This window comes from Corvus moneduloides, chromosome 21 (genome assembly GCF_009650955.1).
Source record: "Corvus moneduloides isolate bCorMon1 chromosome 21, bCorMon1.pri, whole genome shotgun sequence".
In the NCBI taxonomy this organism is placed as follows: Eukaryota; Metazoa; Chordata; class Aves; order Passeriformes; family Corvidae; genus Corvus; species Corvus moneduloides.
Window position 1 is genome coordinate 8,943,746 of NC_045496.1, and position 20,022 is coordinate 8,963,767.

At 53.7% G+C, this 20,022-nt stretch overlaps 1 protein-coding gene across 7 annotated transcripts in view; it reads right to left on the bottom strand.

The window, feature by feature from the left end:
- Positions 1 to 20,022, bottom strand: part of LOC116454419 (collagen alpha-1(I) chain-like) — a 73,735-nt gene that overhangs the window by 40,963 nt on the left and 12,750 nt on the right. For 2 of the 7 annotated variants that reach the window (XM_032131017.1, XM_032131014.1), the window contains exons 1-6: positions 18,080 to 18,341; positions 5,931 to 6,078; positions 5,215 to 5,373; positions 3,993 to 4,188; positions 3,086 to 3,223; positions 1,514 to 1,555 (exon numbers count right to left, since the gene is read on the bottom strand). In XM_032131017.1, the coding sequence (XP_031986908.1) occupies positions 1,514 to 1,555; positions 3,086 to 3,223; positions 3,993 to 4,188; positions 5,215 to 5,373; positions 5,931 to 6,078; positions 18,080 to 18,269 (873 nt within the window). In that variant the 5' untranslated portion in view covers positions 18,270 to 18,341. Of the gene's footprint in view, positions 1 to 1,513; positions 1,556 to 3,085; positions 3,224 to 3,992; positions 4,189 to 5,214; positions 5,374 to 5,930; positions 6,079 to 18,079; positions 18,342 to 20,022 lie in introns of those variants that run through there. The other 5 variants (XM_032131016.1, XM_032131013.1, XM_032131019.1 and 2 more) reach the window with 4 other exon arrangements.

The following is a 20,022-nucleotide window of genomic DNA, read 5'->3' on the forward strand; positions in this document are numbered from 1 at the left end:
CAGGTATCACTGCCAGTAACCAACAACCCTTCTATTGCCTTGCCCCCATTACATCATCCTGAGCCTCCATAATTATTTAGCTCTAATTAACAATTAAGGAATCCACCAATGTACTAATTTACTTCTAAATGAACAAAGGAACTAGAAGGCAGAGCTGTGGCCTGTCTCTGCAGCAGAGCTGGGCTGCTCCTCATTACTCCCAAACTGCAGCAGCTTTTTTATTCCTAATAAATCCTAACGCCAACAATTCCGAGGCGTCTCTGCTCCTTATTAAGGGCTTGAAAAATAAACTTGTCCCAAATCCAGAATATTGTTCATTTTCCCCTGCAGACCAATGAATTTCACCACTTTCCTTGTTATGGCAACGTCTTGCCAGGGGCTGGGAGAACCGGCTGGGAAACGAGCATCGGATGGGGGGAATCCCATCCCAAACAGGATCCAGCAGGATGGCAGAGCCCACCTTCCATAAGTGCCCAGGAAAGGTGATTTTTGCCACCTCAGTTCTTTACAAACCCACCCAGCAAACCTGGGGCATGTTCACCCCTGAGCTGCTGAGCCCGGAGCAGACAGGATGGACCCGGCTGCCAAAGGTCACTTGGCCAGTTCCAGTTTGGAATTCTCCAGGTGTAGCCAGGTGGGAGGAGAGAGACTCTCCCCAAAGAGTTAACAGCAACCAGGAGGCTGAGGGGAATGAAGAACTGCTCAGTCACACACACACAAAAATCCCCATTTGCATTTGCTGGTGGCTTTCCCCTCAGGATGTGCCTGCATGGACTTGAACAACAAAGCTTGGCTCAAAATCCCAAATCAAGCAGGAACACAAAGGCAGCCTCGCTCAGAGCACTGCCTCATGTCCCCAGCACATGCACAAGAGCTGGGGACACGCTCCAAGCGCCAGCTGGGGAACAGCAGCTCCAACACGGAGCTCAGCACCAGGAGCACCAGTGGGACTGGGGAGCAGCCACCCCAGATCCCAGGAAACCACACCAAGGAGGGCTCCAGAACCACAACCACCTCCTCCACGGAGAGCTCCAGCCCTTCCCACCTCCTCAGTGACAGCAGGGACATCCTGGGGGATGCCTCCCCAGGCACGCATCACACCCCACTGTGGGCAGGAGCAGTGGTCACCCTGCTTTATCCCGAATCCTGCCACCCTGCTGGCCTCACCTCCTTCCCTCCAGGCTAACCCAGCCTGGCTCAGCTCCCAGGCAGATCCACGAAGCCTGATCCATCTCATTCCCTGCTCCACCACCACCCCTCTGGCTCCACGGAGGTCACCTGAGCACTCACCGTGACCCCCACCAGGTCTGGGACACGGCAAGGGACGCTCAAACCATTAAAGAGAGAGGTTGCAGTAAAAAAAATAACAGTAACAGCCAAGAAAATAATAATAGTGGCCTTGGCTGGGTACTTTGGCTTTGCCTTATTGCTCATTAAAGCAACTCGTGTCCCCAGGAGACAGCCTGGGGGTGACAGCAGAGGGACACAAGGAAGGACAGTGCAGGAGTCGTACCTGAGCAGATGAATCCTGGACTTCATTGATTTCCTTTGGCACCTGGAGAGTTGGAGAGAGAAAAGAGGAAAAATGTCACTGCCCAAGGAGCAGCACTGACTTCAGCAGGTGCTTACTGCTGGCTCCAGGATTGAGGAACTGCCTCTGCACAGGAAACATCCAGGGAATGCACAGCGGGAGCCAACCCTTCACAGCAACACGAGGGAATGACCTCTGATCAAACCTCCCAAGAGTTTGGGTGGGTTTTGCAGTTTCTGTTGATTTGGAAGCTCCTCAGCCCTGAGGAGGGCCAGCAAGGGATGGGAACTGGGGAGATGTGGGGCAGAATCGTCCCATGGGGTCCCACCTGCAGCCAATTTACTGATGCTTAAAGTGACATTTTCTCCTTGCTGGGTGAGACCCCAGAGCCATTCAGGGAAGAGCTCCAGGCCTCCAGAGCTTGGGATAATACAGGTTTCATTTTGGGATGACCAGGGGTTCCACTGGACACTCGGACACTCCTGCTTCCCTCAGAGCAGGAGGGAACCAGTGTGACCAGCTCTGAGTTACACTCAGCCTTCTCCACACTCCCTGGCCAAGCCAGCTCCTTAATCCCTCATGAGCAGGGCTTTCCCAAAAATCCTCCTCTTCGAATAACCCACACAAAATGAAGCAGCGCATGCTGGGAGTGCAGCAGCCCCTGCAGGGCTGTCACCACTCCCAGATTCCTCCCTGGGCATGCTGGTTCCAGCATCCCAAAGGACACCTTGGCCACGAGCCAGACAGGACAGATGCCCCATCCCACGCCCAGCTCCCTCCCTTGGCACTGCCCTTCCCCAGCAGCTGTCCCAGCTCCTCACCAGAGCACAGGAACGGGTGTTACACACGGGAGGCTCGTGCCAAGCGCTGACATCCAGCACCTGCCTCTCTCCAGCTTTTTGCAGGCTCCTATGGAGCACTTCCTATGGAGATACCTGGCCTAAGATGTGAGGAATCTCCCTGGGCCAACTCCAGCTCCTGAGGAAAGCCTGGGTACTTCATGTTTTGGGGGATTTATGATGTGATCTGGGCTTTATGACACAGAAAAGTTTGTTGGAAATTTGCTGAACACTGCAACGGAAGCGAAGTCCCCCAAATTTCCATTTTCCAGCAATGCTGGCAGAACAGAGGGACAACCCCTGGAAGGAGGATGCACCAAAGGGTGCAATGCTGCTGGGAGGGGGCAAGAATTCCAGAGTGGTGTCCATGTCAAGGACAGCTTTGACCTCCTCCCAGAAACGAAGCTCCAGCTGCAGCATTACTCAAAGCTTTCCAGTGTCACACACAGGAGCACGTCCAGTCATTCCCACCCCCAGGCTTTCCCTGGATCCCAAACTCTCCCTTTAACTCACTCTCCTTGGCACCAAACCAATCTCTGACTTGAAGGGATGGAAAAGAACCACTCCACCTCCTCACATCCCACCCTGAAGTGGGGATCCCAGCACCTCCAGGCTGCATTAACACCCTGGGTTGGGCCTTTCATGGGAATCGTGTGACACCAAGGAAAAGCTTGGCCCAGCAGTCCCTAAATTTGTCAGCTGCCCCCAGCCACACCTCTGGCCAGGCTGTTGGGAGCTCCCACGGGGCCCTGTTGAGGTTGAAGGAGCCTGGGCAGGTTGAGTTGTAGCTGTGGCAGTGCTCGGCAGCGGCTGCTGGGTCTCCCATCACGAAGGTCAGCTGCTGGAGAGTGCCCTGGGAGAGACACAGAAACCAGAGTTGATCCCCTGCTTCTTCCAGAGGAGAGGGAAAGGTCTGGAAGGGCCTGCAGGGGAGGTCGTCTCCAGCTTCTCATAGCCAGGGATTTCTTTACAGGATGGTTTGGGCAATGAGCATTCCCTCAGCAGCTTCAAGAGTTGGATGCAGAGATATCACGGGCAGGGACACCTTCCACTGTCCCAGGTGCTCCAAGCCCCATCCAACCTGGCCAGAGACAGGACAAACTGTTCCAAAATGTAAGAAATGAAGGAAGCCCCGAACTCAGGGCACAGAGTGGCTGAGTTATCTCCATGTCATCATGGAATGATGTGGCCCAACACTTCCAAGGATCCAGGGGCAGCCACAGCTTCTCTGGGCACCCTGTGCCAGGGCCTCCCCACCCTCCCAGGGAACAATTCCTTCCCAATATCCCATCTATCCCTGCCCTTTGGAAGTTTGAAGCCACTGGACACACTCCCCAACCAGATCTTTCCATGCTGACTGCACAGAGACTTCTCTGCATGGTCCAAGTCATGGCCAACACCAGAGGATGAGTGGAAGTCAAACTCAGAGGTGACCTGACTGCTGCCACTTGTGCTGCCCTGACCCAAGCCCTCTGCACAATTCCAAGCCTTTGCAAAGTTTATCCCGCCCAAGCATGAACATAAATGTTGTTTCAGGAAGAGAAGGTGATGGAAATGGTTTCTTTCAGAGGGAGCTTGCAACCTCCTTCATGCAGGTAGAGCAGACCCTGCCCAGCTCTCACCTTAAAGGGGATCTCGAAGGACTCGATGAGGCCTCCGATGATGATCAGTCCCTCGGTGTTCACTCCCATCCCAAAATAGTTGGACCAGCTCACTCTGTCCACCAGCCGACAGTCCACATGCAACTCCAGCCTCTCCAGCGAGATGCTGAGAGCCACTTGGTGCCAGCGCCCGTCGCCCAGGAAGGACACTGGGAACCTGAGGGAAAGGGAAGAGGCAGAACAGGAAACTTCATCCCACACCTTATCCAGGACCAGCCTTCACCCCTCAGCAGCTCTCAGGTGTCCTGGGTTGCAGTGTATTCTCTTACCATCCTCATGAGCTGTTGAAATCAGGTGGGGCAGTGTTTCCTTGCCTCCTCCCCCCAGACTATCTTGCTGTTAATGGCCCATCATTGTCCTGCCGCCTGACTCAGAGATAACTCCCTCCAGACTATCTTCTGTTAATGAGCCTAATCAACACTTGGCCTCATGACTCATTACCCCATTGTGAGATGCTCCACCCAGAGGGAGGGACCAAGAATCCCATCGTAGATATAATCTGAGACTCTGAACACCAGAGACAACCCTTTCCACTGGATTTCCAGAGGACAGGAGCTACACAGCCACCACTGGGCCTTCTGAGGAAGAGCAGACCCCTTTACTACAGGATCACCGCTTCAGAGAACTGCGGCCACCATTCTACCAGACTGCTACCACCACCCTGCCTAACAGGGACTCACGTTGTATCTTGACTCTATCAGTTTGAACCAGTGTTTTCTTTTCGTTTTTTCCTTTTCTTTAATTTCCCCATTAAATTGTTATTCTGACTTGGTGCCTCCCACTGGCTTGTTTTCAAGCTAGTACACTCCTTATCCATCCTTAGTGCAGACAAAATGAACAATCCTAGAGTTATTACAACACCATCACTTTCTTCCATGGATTTGTGGATGTCCACAACCAGTTGAGACATCTGAGAACTGCCTGGGTTTTGTGGCTGGATTTATCCCCAAGGATCTGAACCTTTTGGTCCTTTGTTTTCCAGAGCTGCATTGTTTTGGCAGAGTGGAATTTGACAAAGAGGAGAGACAACCTGCACCTGGTCTGAGGGCCATCACCTTCCTTCAGCTGAGGTGAGCTCAGCACTGCCCAAAGCCCACCAGAGTGAGAAACCCTGACCCTTGGCCTTGGGAATGGAAAAGGAAGGATGGAAAGGCAGGAAAACAGCACCTGGGCTGGGACTTACTCGTAGTGTCTCCTCCTCGTGGTGACAAAGACCAGACCATAGGGGTTAATCCTGATCTGGAAGAGCACGTGGCTGCGATGGCTGAGGATGGTCACCAGGCTGGTGTCCTCCTTCAGGGAATACCTGAGCTTCAGCAGCACGCTCAGCTCATCTGCAAACCTGGCAGACAGAGGGGACATGTGACACTACACAGCTGCTGCTGTGTCACCATAAACCGACCCCTTGAAATGAAAAAATTCGGGTCACAGCACAGAGGAACTGAGTGAGAATGAAAAATAAAGAGAAACAAGAGCAAAGAATTGTTCCAGTTGTGAGCTTCAAAGAGAAGCAGCCAGGCCTAATTTAGCATTGCCCACACACCCTCAGCACGGGGTGATGGGGCTGTGCCAAGGTGTCCTTCCTGCACCCAACCACGAACCATCAAAGAACCCCAGAATGATTTGGGTTGGAGGAAACCTTAAAGCTCATCCCATCCTTCCACTAGGCCAGGTTGCTCCAATCCCCATCCAACCTGGCCTTGGACACTTCCAGAGACAGGACAAAGTGTTCCAAAATGTAAGAAATGAAGGAAGGCCCAAACTTAGAGCACAGAGTGGCTGAATTATCTCCATGTCATCATGGAATGGGCTCTCCAAGGAACTCCTCAAACCAACGGCCACACCTCAGGTGATTTTTGAGCCCCACCAGCCCATCCCCACCCCCTGAAGGGAGGTTACCTGTCCCCAAAGGCCTCCCTGGTGGGGATGTTGAGGGTGGCGTACTGCCCGATCTCCAGGATCCTGCACTTGCTGTGGTCGTAGCCAAAGGAAACATTGCTGAGGTCCTGGGCATGCAGAGTGATTTTGTCCAGCAGGTTCACCTCGTCTGTGTTGGGGGAGAGGAGAGAGATGCTCAGGAGGCTGAGAAACCTCCACTACAGGGCTCTGCTCTGGTCGTTTTTCAAAAGAAAAACACAAATTGGACAACAGACAAAACCTGCAGGAAGAAGAGTGTAAATTTGGGAAAATTAAAATTCAGCACACAAATTCAGCAGACTCAGCCCACAAAAACCATTCAGACAACTCTACAGCCAGGTGAGATTTCTGAACCCCAATATGAGCTTCAAGGCCACTCTCCCAAAGGCAGGAAGGGCCATTCCTTCCCCAGCAGTGGTGGGACCTTCACAACCACAGAGCTGGGATGCTCAGGGCTGTAAAGCAGAGCCTGGGACACAAACATCCCAAACCACAAGTCCTGGAGCAGCTGGGTACAGGAATCCTGCTCGTCCTGCCCCAAATTTCCTTGCTGATGTTGTAAACAAAGAATTGGACCAAGCAGTGGGAAGAAGTTGCAGTGTCCCAACCAGAGCATGGGGACACCCCTCTCTGCCCAAAGCAGGGTTCAGCCCTATTCCAAGGTCAGGAATTCCAGTGGGAATTCCCAGAAAGGAGAGGATCCACTCTCAGAATGTGCTGTGAACATTCAAGATGATTTGAACAGGGGGAGAGCCCCTGCCCTGCGCTGTTTGGCAGCACCATGAGGAGTTTTCACTCCCCTGGCGAACAGAGATTTTCCCTTTCCAAATTCATTCCTTAACTAAAGGATCTTTGAACTACAGGAACACCTGAGGAAAAATGTCTTTAAAATCTCAAGGTTTCTTGTTCCTCTCCATCAGCAAAAAGACTTTCAGACCTCTGGCTCTACCCAGACAACTAAAACCAGGTCCCTCCAGTGTGGCACCAACCCTGCCACCAGCAAGGAGTGGGGACAAGGGACAGGCTCAGATCAACACCCTTTGGGATCACTCCAGACCCCACAGTCCCTTTCCTGGGAGGGTCTGGACAATCCCACTCGATGATTTGTCAGTGGGAATTGTGCCAGCACCATCTGCATGAGCATCTGCCACGGCTTGGGAAGCATCCAGCCCCTTCATTCCCTGTAACTCCCGCTGTGGATGAGGCGTGAGATTTATTTGAGGGCAGACAAACAGCCCCGGGCACGCTGCGACCTGCCAGGAGATATCCACACCCCAGAGAGGGAAAATAGCAAATCAATGGAGCAGAAAGCTGCTTTGATCCACTTCAGACACGTGTGTCACTCCCTGATGCCATCTCCTCGGAAGACATCGCATGGGAAGAGCCCTGAGATGGGAAGGAATAGGATCCTGCAGGAGATGTGGCTGTTTGGGGGGAGTTGGGATTTCACCTGGGATTTCCCCAGCTCTCCAGGCGGGCACAGCATCCACAGGGTTCCAGGCAACCCAAAGCTCTGCAAAGTGAAGGTGCAACAGCCTCTGGCAGCAGGAACACCAAAAAACGAGGAGTGAGCCAGAGGGTGCAGGGCTGAGCCCCTGGGAGCCCTGACCAGGCAGAAACCCCAAATGCAAAATCCACTGAGTTTATCAGCGCAGCATGTGAATTAATCTGAGACCAAACACAGCTCACAGAGGGGAAAACATCCAGAATATTCATCCTCTCCCAGTCCCAAGCTTTTCTGGGAGGCGATTTCCTCCCATCAGTGGAGGAACCTTCACAATTCCATGCCCAGGGGCTGCAGCCCCTACCAGCATCAAGCTTTGCTGGAGATCACGGGCAGTGAGAGTTCAGTGGATCCCATCAGGGATGGGCCTTCCCACAGCTGCTGCAGCTGGAAAAGCCCTGGAATTAACACACAGGGAATATTCCCTGGGCAGGGAACAAACAGGGAATGGTTTTAAACTGGAAGACTGATTTAGATTAGAGATAAGGTTTTTTACAGCGAGGCTGGTTAAACACTGGCACAGATTTCCCAGAGCAGCTGTGGCTGCCCCTGGATCCCTGGAAGTGTCCAAGGCCAGCTTGGAGCAGCCTGGGATAGTGGAAGGTGTCCCTGCCTGGGGCAGGGGTGGAATGGAATGGTTTTTAAGGTCCCTTCCAACCCAAACTGTAACAGGATTCCAAGAGTAGGTTCCTGCACTGTCTGCAGCTCACGGCCCCACAGTTTTGGGGCCGAAGCTGCTGCACAATGAGGTTGTTCATGACACTGGATTTAGGGCTCACCAGCCTTAACTCCAAAGCTTTTCCTGCCGCTTCTCCCCAGGATTAACCAAGGGCCTCCTCTCCCTCCTGGCACAGCTGCATTTGTGGTTCTTACAAGAACATCACAGATTTGCTTTCCATTTCCAAGCAGGTTTATTTTCTCCCTTGGCCTTGAACTCTGGGAGCAGGCAGGCTGCTTCCCAAGGACATGGATTACCTGGGAAGCCATTCCCAGCTGCAGGGGCTGAGTCACCAGCTCGGAGAGCAGGGTCACAACCTTCCTGGGAGCACATTAACCCCAGGCAGGGGATGCTGAGGCTGCTGAGTGCAGTTGCTGCAGCAGCCAGAGGCAGGAACAGGCCAGGATGTACATCTATTACAGGAATTCTGTGTTTCCTTTCCAAAAATCCCACTTTCTCCAGAGTTTTCAGCATTCCCAGGGCTAAGTTGCTTTATCCCCACAGCCAGGCTTCCCTTCTCCTTCCAGAGCCCATCAGGGAGCAGCTCTGCTCACCAACACTCTTTCTACCCCTGCACCCTCCTACCTCCATCCTGGACCCCAAAGCAGAGCTCACAGCCCAGCTGGGCTCACCTTGGGCTCTCCCTGTCCATCCCACTGCCCACGGAGCACATCCAGCATCCCAAACCAACAGCTTTGCCCTTCAACCTCTGCCCAGATGCCTCCAGCATGGCTATTCCTGCACTGGAAAGGAGATTCCTGGAGTTCAGCTGCAGCTGCCAAATCCAAGTTGCTCCGAAAAGCAGCGCAGAAATCTTCCCACGTGTCCCAGTCCCAGGGAGACTTGTGCAGGGGCACTGGGGGAGGGAAGCTGGGGAGCAGGAGCACCCCAGGACAGGCCCAGATTCCAAAGGGGAACGCCCTAAGCAGAGCCAGCCCCTGGGGGATGCTCCACAGGCAGCCCCAGGCAAGGACAGCCAGGAATAGGGTCCAGATCCCTCCTGGAACTCGGTCAGCAGAAAAGGGAAGCACAGGCAGAAGCTGGTGTGGAAACCAGGCCACAGTGAGGGGTAAAGTCCACCCAAGGGACAGAGAGGGGACAGGGACCAAAAAGACAAGGAGATAAATTCCATCAAGGGTCAATATATGGCCCACCCAAGAGGGAAAGACCTCACCACCACAGCTCAGGCTGAGAGCACAGGGCTGAGCTTAAATGGGGCTGCTGGGATAAGCTGGGGGTCCCAGGTGAGACTGGTTGGGGTCATTAAGGTCCATGAGTGCTCTCAGGAATCAGATGGGTTTCAGTGGTGACTCTCCACCATCCCATCCCATCTCTGGGGCTGCATCCCAGAAAAAAAGTGTTCCCTGAGGGGCACCTCCAGTTGCAGACACAGAAAAGAGACCACCCATCTTCTCCTCTGGCTTGTTTCAATGTGCGAAACTTCCACTGAGCTTTATGTTCTCCCCAAATGAGGGAAAATTGTATTAAACAACCCAAAATTGGGGCCTTGGAGAGCTCCTAACAGGGTCTGTCAGGCTGAGTCACTTTCCCTGGATGTGGCACTGGTTGGAACCTGCAGTAACAGGGCTGGCCAAGCCCTGGGGACCAGCCCAGGGGACAGCTCTGGCTGGGGAATGGAGCCTATGACCTAATGGGCCTTTCCTCCCTCTGATTCCTGAGTGCCTGATGGAAATGTTCTGCCAGGACTCTGCTTAGGATCACTTCGAACTCGGTAGCAGAGAGGCTCGGGCATCACAGCTGGAATTCAATCAGGAAGGCTCCCTGCATGAAGTGATGGAAAACCAGGACTCTGTCCTGGGGCCTCACACCAGTGACACCAGCACCGAGAGGCCAACCAGCACAGCCCTCCCAGCACACCGGTGCTCCTCCACGTGCCCCTGGCATCCCACATCCTTTTGCCTCTGGAAGAACGTTGGAGGTTGTGCCTGATTTTTTTTCTGGAGCAAGGGCAGCAAAAATGGCAACTTCACACTTGTTTGGAACTGTCTGGTGGCTCCACACATGGAACACGGTCAAGGACACCTCGACACAAAGTTTTTTGTAGGCAGCTCTTCCAGCTTCTCCTTCTGCCGCAGGATTCCTCGTGCCAATGCCCACAGCAGCCACCCGTGTCACTCCCTGTGCCACATCCATTCCCCACTGTTCCCATTTCCCTCCTCATCCAACCATCCCTTTCCAAGGCCACCTCCAGAAGGCACCTGAGGTGAGCTCTAAGCTGCAGCACACGCAGCTCTCGGGGCTGGTTATGCAACAGGATTTCAACCTCCGGAGAGCAGGGATAATTTGGGTTTGACCCCGAGGCTGCAAGTCCAGAGGGGACAGAGCCAAAGCAGGAAGAAAAGGAACAAGGACATTTCCCACGGAGGACGCTGGAGCTATTATGGAAGAGTGAATGCAGCCACCCACCCACGGAGAGGACAGCGAATCCCAGGGAAGCGAAACCTTCTCGGAAGAAAGAGCTCAGCTGCACGCATTGTCTGGGCAGGAAAAACGGGAGCACAGGTTCTCCTGGAGCTCATTACCCGGATCTGCAGCTGTGCTGCCGCTCCTTTGTGCCCACCCAGCTCTGCGGGATGGGGATGGGGCTTTTGGGGACAAAGGCTGGGCAGGAGGAAGGGCTGCTGGAAGGCAGGATGACCCCGAGTAAGGATAAGCTGGCTGCAGGGAAAAATAGGGCAAGCGGCAGGAAAGGAGGAGAGCTTTGGGAGCAGGGAAGAGTTTCAGGGCTGCTAAAGCCACGGAGTGGTCACAGGAGTGTGGAAGGGGCAGCTCAGCCTTCAGCTTTATCCTTTATTCTCCTCAGGGCAAATCCCAACTCTCCAAGCCATGAGATGGCATAAAAATCTCATCCCATTAAGTGAGGGGGAGAGAATGTGTCTAAGAAATTGTCTGCTGCCCTTGTGGGGACGTGGAAAGGGTTTGGGACATGGAGCACATGGATATCCTGGAAGCTGAGCAAGGAGACCCTTGTGAAGGAGGCGCTGGGAGGGAGGGTCACAAGGGTGAGCTGCTCTGCAGGGTTTGGTGGCCTGCCTTGCTTTGGGGTTTTTTAACAGGAAACCAAAAAAGAAGCCATTTCCAACCTCCCCAAGACGTGCTGAGAGATCACAGAACCATGACATAGCTCGGGTTGGAAGGGACATTTAAGAGTCACCTCATCCAACCCCACAGACCCCACAGAGCTCCTCACCCATCTCCTTCCTGAGCAACCACCAGAGTTAACCCCACCCAGAGCTCCTGGTCCTTGGAGAGGCGCTCTGGTGTCACCCCAGCCTTGTCCAGCCCTCGCCCGCAGGCCACACTCGCACCTGGGTGCATTTTCCACCCCCTGTTCTCCACATTTCCCCTCCAGACCCTCCTCCCTCTGCTCTGTGCATTCATCTCCTGTCCCCTCCTGGAGCACCGGCAGCAAACGCTCCTGGGCTGAGCTCAAACCTTCACTCATCTCAGTTCAAACACCACAGAAATGATGTTTCATCCACACTCAGGGCTTAAAAGCTTTAAGGAGGGGTATTTTTACATGGTTTTCATTTAAATCCCCACACAACCACTCCTCGACCTGTTCAATTTGGCCTCTCAGCAATTAAATTAATTACTGAATTACAGGGAGTCAGCGTTGGAATGGGTCTACAATCTGTGGGATTCATTTAAAAACAACTAAAAACATCCCAATAAAACTTGGGTGACACTGAGTGGGGACAAGTGCCATAAACATTGGCCCTCGCTGTCGTTCGTAAATAAACTTCTCATTATTGCTCCCTTGTCAAAGTAAATGAACAGCAAATTCTCCAAACCCTCCCACTCTCTCCAGGGGTTTCCAGCTTTCCAACAGCTTCCCTCTCTGCGGTTTTGTTTTATAGGGCTGGGAGGAAAACAGAAATAAACACCAAAGCCGTGAAGGGATGATCCCAAAAAGCTGCTCTGGGTGGGATGGACACCCCAGGCTGGGAAGAGCACACAGCCAGGGTTTGGAGCCCTGATTTTCATCATCCTCTTGTTCCAATCCCTGAATCCCAGGATCATTTAGGTTGGAAAAGACTTCCAGGATCATCGAGTTCAACCTGTGCCTGAACCCCACCCTGTCCCCAGCCCAGAGCCCCGAGTGCCACCTCCAGGCCTTCCTTGGACACCTCCAGGGATGGGGACTCCAAACCTCCCCGGGCAGCCCCTTCTGATGCTTAACAATGTTTTCCATGGAGAAATTCCTCCTGATGCCCCAGCTGACCCTCCCCTGGCACAGCCTGAGGCTCTGTCCTCTCATCCTGGAGAACACTGGTGTGCAAACACCCCAAAACTCCCAGGAACTGTCTGGCTTTGAAAGACTCCAAGGTCAGGACCACCAGGAGGTGCCTCCAGCCCCCAGCCCTGGCTCCAACAGTAGGAGAGGAGAGAAAAGAGCAGGAACAGAGCGAGTTTTTCCTGCTGTTTCCTCCCTGCAGGGTGAGGATTTGCTGATCCAAAGGCAGTGTTTGCATCGTCAGGAACTGGGCCTCAAATCCCTCCTGTCCTGGGAAGCACTGGAGGATGTTCCTGCAAGAGATTCCTGGGCACGAAGAGCTTTCCTTCTCTTCTTCTTGCGCTTTCCTGATGTTCTGTGGAGGGAACAGCCTCAGGCTGTGCCAGGGGAGGGTCAGGGGGGACATCAGGAGGAATTTCTCCATGGAAAACATTGTTAAGCATCAGAAGGGGCTGCCTGGGGAGGTTTGGAGTCCCCACCCCTGGAGGTGTCCAAGGAAAGCCTGGAGGTGGCACTCAGTGCTCTGGGCTGGGGACAGGGTGGGGACCGGGCACAGCTTGGACTCGATGATCTTGGAGGTCTTTTCCAACCTCAGTGATCCCGGGATTCTAAACTGGCTGCTGTTTCATTCATGGCAGCCACAAAATCAGTGTTTTCCCTCATCCAGCAGACCTGCCTGGCAGGAGCCCTCAGCTGAGCCAGAGAGGCTCAGGGCAACCCCAGATGAGCCAGAGACATCCCAATTGCCTCTTCCCAGAGCTTCCCCCTTCCCTGCGCTCAGAACTCCGCCTGCTCCGCTCCTGCCATCCAGCCGGTCGGTCCCAGCCCCCTCTCTCAGTGTATTCATGACAAACACGTTTTATCAACTCCCTGCAGCAGCCCAGGGGACAAATTGCCCGAGGGCAGACGGGGGAGTCAGACAGCTCCATTTTCCAGGCTTGATAAGAGCCAGTGACTTCAGCCAGGCAGAAATCAGAGAATGCCCTGCAAAGGTCTGGCTCAGGTCCTCTGGCCGAGGAAACCCCGAGTTATCACATCCCGGCAGGAGAACGGGCAGAAATCCCACCTGGAATTTCCTGTGCCCTTGGCCTCGTGCCCCCAGCCCCATCACACACCCTGTACCCAGCACAGAGCTGCCAAATTCCCACTCAGAGCTGTTTGGACTCAGACAAACTCACAGGTTTCAGGGAGATAAGAGGTCAGGGGAGCGAACTGAGGCGATTTAACAACAAACCCTGCGGTGAGCAGGACCCCAGAGTTGGTGGTGGGAGATCCAGAAACCCCTCGGGGGGGCAGGATGGCAGCTGCTTTCACATTTAAACCCGGCTTTCCTGCCAGCCTGCAGAGAAAACCTGGAAAACATCGCTGGGGGGGAATCGGTGGTCCCAAAAGAGGAGGGCAAAGTGACAAAGCTGGGGGCACCCAGCACTGCTCTCCCCTGAGCTGGCACTGAGGAAAAGAGTCTGAGGCCAAAAGGCAGGGGACACGCAGGGGACACAGGGCTGGGTGTGAGGCTGCCAGGGACATGCTGCTGTGCTGTGCCAGCGGGCACAGAGCCAGTGCCCAGCCATGTCTGGGTTCCTGGGCACCGTCTGCCGCCTGCCCAGCAGTGATGGGACCCCGTGGGAGCTTGTGGGAAACGCCAGGTCCCAAGTGCTGGCAGGGAAAGGCAGCTCCTGCCTGATCCTCTGAGGAGTGCGGGGTTTATTGCAGGATGTCCCTACTCTGTCTGAACCTGTCCCAACTCAGGGACACTCGTCTGTCACCCTGCCACCCTCCAGCCAGGACAACTGTCCCTTTAAAGGGCGGCCACAGGGCAGTGCAGGGTTGATTTTAGCTCAAATGCAGCCACTTCATGCTGCAATCTCCACTTTGGGGACACTGAGGAGTAACAAGGCCCTGTGCTGAGGGACAGGGGACAGACAGACGCTGCTCCTGGGAGCCCGGGGGGGAGCTGGACCTGCCTGAGCTGAGCTTAGCACCCACAAGTGCCTTCCCCAGCTCCTGTCACTCGGGTGTGACCAATTCTCACCCAAAATCAGCACCAGGGAACTTGGTATTAAAATTCTGGGTCTGAGTCAGTGTCTGGAGGTTGCATTTGGCTCCTGGGGGAGCTGGACCTGCCTGAGCTGAGCTTTTCCACTACAAGCACCTCCCCCAGCTCCTGTCACTCGGGTGTGACCAATTCTCACCCCAAATTAGCGCCAGGGAACTTCATTAGAGGGAAGGTTTTGACAGTTTTGCACAAACACCAGAGCAAGTGACAACAGTGACTTCGCAGCGAGCGTGGCTCCAAGGAAGGAGAGAATGGAAGAACCTGGGACCTCACAGGATACAAATCTCCAAAATCCCTGCAGGAAAGCGAAGCCCCCAGCACCTCGCAGGGACCCAGTTCTGCTTCCTTTGCTCCAGGAGCTGCTGTTCCAAGGGTCAGCGCTCAGGCTCTGACCTGGTGTTAAAATTCTGCATCTGGGTCAGTGTCTGGAGGTTGCATTTGGCTGCTGGGGATCATTTTCCCTGCAGGAACAGAGCAGGAGTGAGAGGAGGAAGCAGCAGAGCCTCATCCCAGCAGAGCCTGGGGCAGAGCAGGGCAGGAGCACCAGCCCTGACCTTCCCCTCCTTCTCCCTTCAACACAACCCCCAGGAATAAAAAAATAAAAAAAATTAGAAATAAGTGTTTCCCAGCCTCACAAGCTGCCATTTCACGGCCAAAAAGCGCTCAGATTTTCACCGCAGGCAAAACATGTGCACATTTGTGATTCACCCCGCGCCGGCGGCTGCCAGCTTTCTGCACAAACGATGCAATTGTTGCGGTTTCAACCCTGACTCCACTCCCAAAAGCTCCTCCGAGCTCCTCTGACAGAGCTCCTCACCTCCCACCTCTGGTATTTATTTTTACACCCAAATTATCTTTGGGTGCCTGGGAGCCTTCAGATTCCCTGACAAGCTGCTCCAAGCCAGGAGCTGCTGCTTCCCTGGGTGTGGGAGTCAGTGAGAGCCCCAACCAAAAGATTTCTTCCCGTAAACTCCTTGCATCAGCTCAGGTCGAGCCCAGGGTGCTGGAACCAGAGCTCAGGAGGCTCCGGGTGAATAAACACAAACCAGGATTTTATTCAAGTGCAGAGAAGCTGCCAAACCCCACAAACGGTGCTGGAGGCACCACTTTGCCAAGCCCCAGGAGGGGCTGAACCCTCTGGAGCTCCCTGGGCCACATCCTGGGCTGAGGAGGCGCCACAATTGGAAGCTTGGATGAGGATGAGCATGGATGGGGCTGGAGAAGCTTCCAGCGTGGAGGAGATCCCAGGGAGAGCACGCTCAGCTCGTGGGCATGGGCCAACCTTTCTGCAACAGCCCCTTGCTGGATGCAGACATCTCCATCCCTATTCTTCCTCTCCAGGGTTCAAAATCCTCCTTCTCCCCCAGAAAAACTTCCTATCCAAAGCCCATTCCTGTTTTTCAGCTTCCAAGGCTGCATCAGAGCATCCCACCCACCTGCCAATAAGGATTTCCCAGCTCAAACGAATTTTCCTTTCTCTCCATTTCTTCACTAACCTCGAGAATTTCCCAGACTTTTTTACGCAGTAGAACCCGGAGGAAAACCTCTTTTTTTCCACTTAAAACTCCAAGTTTTGAGCCTGGATTATTCATCACAAGAAAAGCTGAGAAGGGCCCAGGTCAGAGACGCTCCCCAATCCTGCTGCCTGCACTCAGGGAATTGTGTGGATTTTGGGAGAGCCCCAGACAGAGCTGAAAGTCTTGTTTGAGCAGCAGGGATGTCTCTGCCTCGCAAAAAAACCAACCCCATAAAATCTGCTCTTCATTCCTCCCTCTGCCTTTGAGCGGGGGGGAAAACATTTCTTGGTGATTCATCACTTCCCTGAACAGCCCAGACTGAGAAAAGGATGGATTTGGGATGTGAGGAAGCTCTCAGGGTTAAAGAGAATTGCTGGAAATAAATCAGTGTCAAACAGAAAACTTTCCCAATATTTGAGTAAAAAAAAAAGAAAAAAAGAAAAATAAAAAAAAAAAAAAAAAAAAGAAAATGAGTCAGTTTGAGTCAGCCCAGAAATGAAAGGTTTCACCTCTGTGGATGAGCTGCCTCTTTCTTGTCTCCTTTAACTCAGTGCAAGTTCACTTGAATTAACTGAAACTGTTTGAAAGGGAAAAATCAGTGTTATTTTTAACCCCCTGAGATGAGAGGACATTTCCTCCCTCTCCCAGTAAAGCACTTTTTAAAACTTATTTTCACAAACCCCAGGAAACCCAAGAGTTTTAACGGGCTTGAGTTTCACTGCCACTTCCCGATGGGAATTTTTCACCTGATCAGACGCAGTTTCACCAGCCCTGCTTCAGCCTCCACCAAGCCCACTGAGCCCCAGACTCCTGAGCCCACTCTCCCTCAATCCCGTTCCTTTTTCTGAAAGCAGCCGACCTGAGGAACATCCCCAAGCAGAGAATTCCTCTGTACCCCTCTATTCCTTCTGTTCCAGTGCCTCAGAATCCTCCGGATTCTCTCACATCTGACAACCTCTACAGCCAAGATTTTGCTGCACTTCATTTTCAAGCCACCTCCAGAACAAAAAACCCCGGAGCAATGAAGAGGAGCCCTGGAATTCCCACAGGAATGGGAATGGACACACCAGGACATCACCTACAACTCACCCTGGGATCTCTCTGGGTTTAATGCATTCCACCACTGCTGGGAAATGCTGAAAAAGAAGAACAAAAGCTAAATCCATGAGTTAACCATCCTGACTGGAAAAGAAGGATTTCCTAAACCAAAACAATTCATCACCTTGTCCCCCCAAAGTGCCAGGAATTATTTTTTAAGCCATATCCTGTATCCAGTATCACAGTGGGAGAAATCCTCCTTCAGGTGGAAGGTTTCAGAGTTTCTCTTTCCAAGACATTCAAACATTCCCACCTGGCGAGGAGCAATCCTGGCCACCTGGCTTTGCATCTCAGTGCCAGGAAGGAAGAGAACCATGAAAAACTGTGGGTATGGGGGATTTTCCATGGATCCTGGGAGTGATGCCCCAAAGGGGCTGGGCTTTGTGAGCTGCTGAGCTGCCCATCCTTGGATGGGCACCCTGGCAGTGCTGGCCAAACACTCCTGGAGCTCTGGCAGCCTCGGGGCCGTGCCCATTCCCTGGGGAGCCTGGGCAGTGCCCAGCACCCTCTGGGGGAAGAACCTTTCCCTGCTCTCAGCCTGAGCCTGCCCTGGCCCAGCTCCAGCCGCTCCCTGGGTGCTGTCTCTGGTCAGGAGGGAAAAGGTGATGGATCTGGGTCAGGGCAATCTGCTGGGAGCATCGACAATGGCACATCTGTCACCTCCTGGAGGAGCTGGAGTGGAGGTGACACCTCCAGGCTCCCTCCCAGCAAAGCCCTGTCCCAGGGAGAGCGGTGTCAATGTGCAGCATCCACAGCTTGGAAAGGCAGCCCCGGCTCCCTAACCTTGGGCTCCACCATTTTTCCTGCCAGGAACATGCCAGGGAAGCCCAGATGTCCCCAGGACAGATGTGAGGTGCAGGCACGAACAGCAGAGCAGGTGACAACAGTGACTGCAGCAAGCATGGCCCCAGGGAATGAGAGGGTGGAAGAACTGGGATCCCACTGGATACAAATCCCCAAAATCCCTCTGCACATCTCACCTGGGAGCTCTTGGACATGGACAAGCCCCTGCTGCTGCACAGCTCTGATCCTCTGGGCTCTCCCAAAAATATCCCTAAAAAAGGAACCAATCCCTCTCCAAAGCTCCCTGAGAGTCTGGAGTGCTGCAGACACCACGGGCTGGCTGCTCCTGCTCCCACACCTGCATTTCCTGAGGGCAGAAAACATCATTTTCCTGTCTAACTCCAGCAAGTCTTGCAGGATTTATCCAGCCAGCAGCGAGCACAGGGCTCTTCCAAACCCACCGGGCTGAGTTTGTTTTGCAGTCATCAGATTCAATGTCCTGGAGATTGCTGCAGCAGCTCTCCCGCTGGGCTGGAGCAGCGTTCCAGCCTCTCCAGCACACTCCAGTGCTCTGGGAGCAGCAGGACCACGTGAAGGAATGGCTTTGCTTCTTTTTTTCCCTGGTTTGGATGTGAAGCAAACCAAGAAAAGCGATGTGAAAAGTGGAGTTGGCTTGAACTGCTGTGCCATTCCCATCAAACCTGCAGCAAGAGAAATACTCCAAGGGATCAGCTCGGCCCTCAAGATTGAATTGTATTAATTCAGTGTAAAATCTATAAAAAAGGTTAAATCACAAATGCGTGCAATTCCGTGCGGGCTGTTCCCTCCCTGCCCCAGCCAGAGACCAGGACACTGCTGCAGGATGTGGGACAGCCAGGCTCAAACCCCTCTTCTCCCTAAAATATTTAATTCCTGCATTTTAAGAGCCTCCCCCACCTGCCTGAGTCCAACCATCAGCACTGCCAAGGCCACCGCTAAGCCGTGTCCCCAAGTGCCACATCCACACAGCTTTTAAATCCCTCCAGGGCTGCGACTCCACCACTGCCCTGGGCAGCCTGGGCTTGAAAACCCTTCCCATGAAGGAATTTTTCCTCATATCCAAACTAAACCTGCCCTGCTGCAACCTGACACCGTTTGCTCTTGTCCTATCAAGAAAGAGCGAGGAGAAATTTCTTTTCTAGGAAAAACCACAGGAAGGAAACGGGATTTCCAGGACCAGAGAGCCCCATGTGATGATGTTTGGCAGCAAACTGTGGATCATGAGGAGGACAAACCCCAGCTGGGGTATGGAGGATCCTGAGGAGTTCCAGGTGAGGCTTTGCTCTGCCTCACTGCAGAAGGAGCTCCAAAGACAAGGAATTCAGGGCATGGCTTTAAACACGACATCAGCCACCAGTCATCTCCTGGTTCCTGCCTCCCAGCAGCTCTGGGATGTCTTTGAGATGACAACTGTTGATGTTGAGGCTTCAAAAAAATCCATCTACTCTCCTCCAGGCCTAGCCCACTTTTAGGTGTGAGCTGAGAAAAATCCACTCATTTATCCAGGCACAGAAACATTCATCTTCATGCCAAGGTAATTCCCCCTAAAAAAAAAAAAGCCCCCTAAAGTCACCGAGTCCAGCTGTTCCCACAGCACTGAGGCCACCACTGAGCCATGGCCCCGAGTGCCACATCCACATTCAGGCTTTTAAAACCCGCCAGGGATGAGGGCACCGCCCTGGGCAGCCCATTCCAATGTTTAACAACACTTTCTGTGGAGAAATTCCTGCTGCTGTCCACCCTGCCCCTCTCCTGGCCCAGCCTGAGGCCGTTCCCTCTCCTCCTGTCCCTGTTCCCTGCGAGCAGAGCCCGACCCCCCCGGCTGCCCCCTCCTGTCAGGGACTTGTGCAGAGCCACAAGGTCCCCCCTGAGCTCCTTTGCTCCAGCCTGAGCCCCTTTCCCGGCTCCCTCAGCCTCTCCTGGGGCTCCAGCCCCTTCCCAGCTCCGCTGTTCTTCCTTGAGGAGCAGCAATTCCCAAGGGTGGTCATTCCAGGCTGCCTCAAGCCCCCCTGGAGCAGGGAGAAGGGGGGTGAGGACAGTCCCACGCTGGCCCTGCCCATCAGCCGGGCTCTGGCTGCTTTATCAGCCCATTTATCTCGGC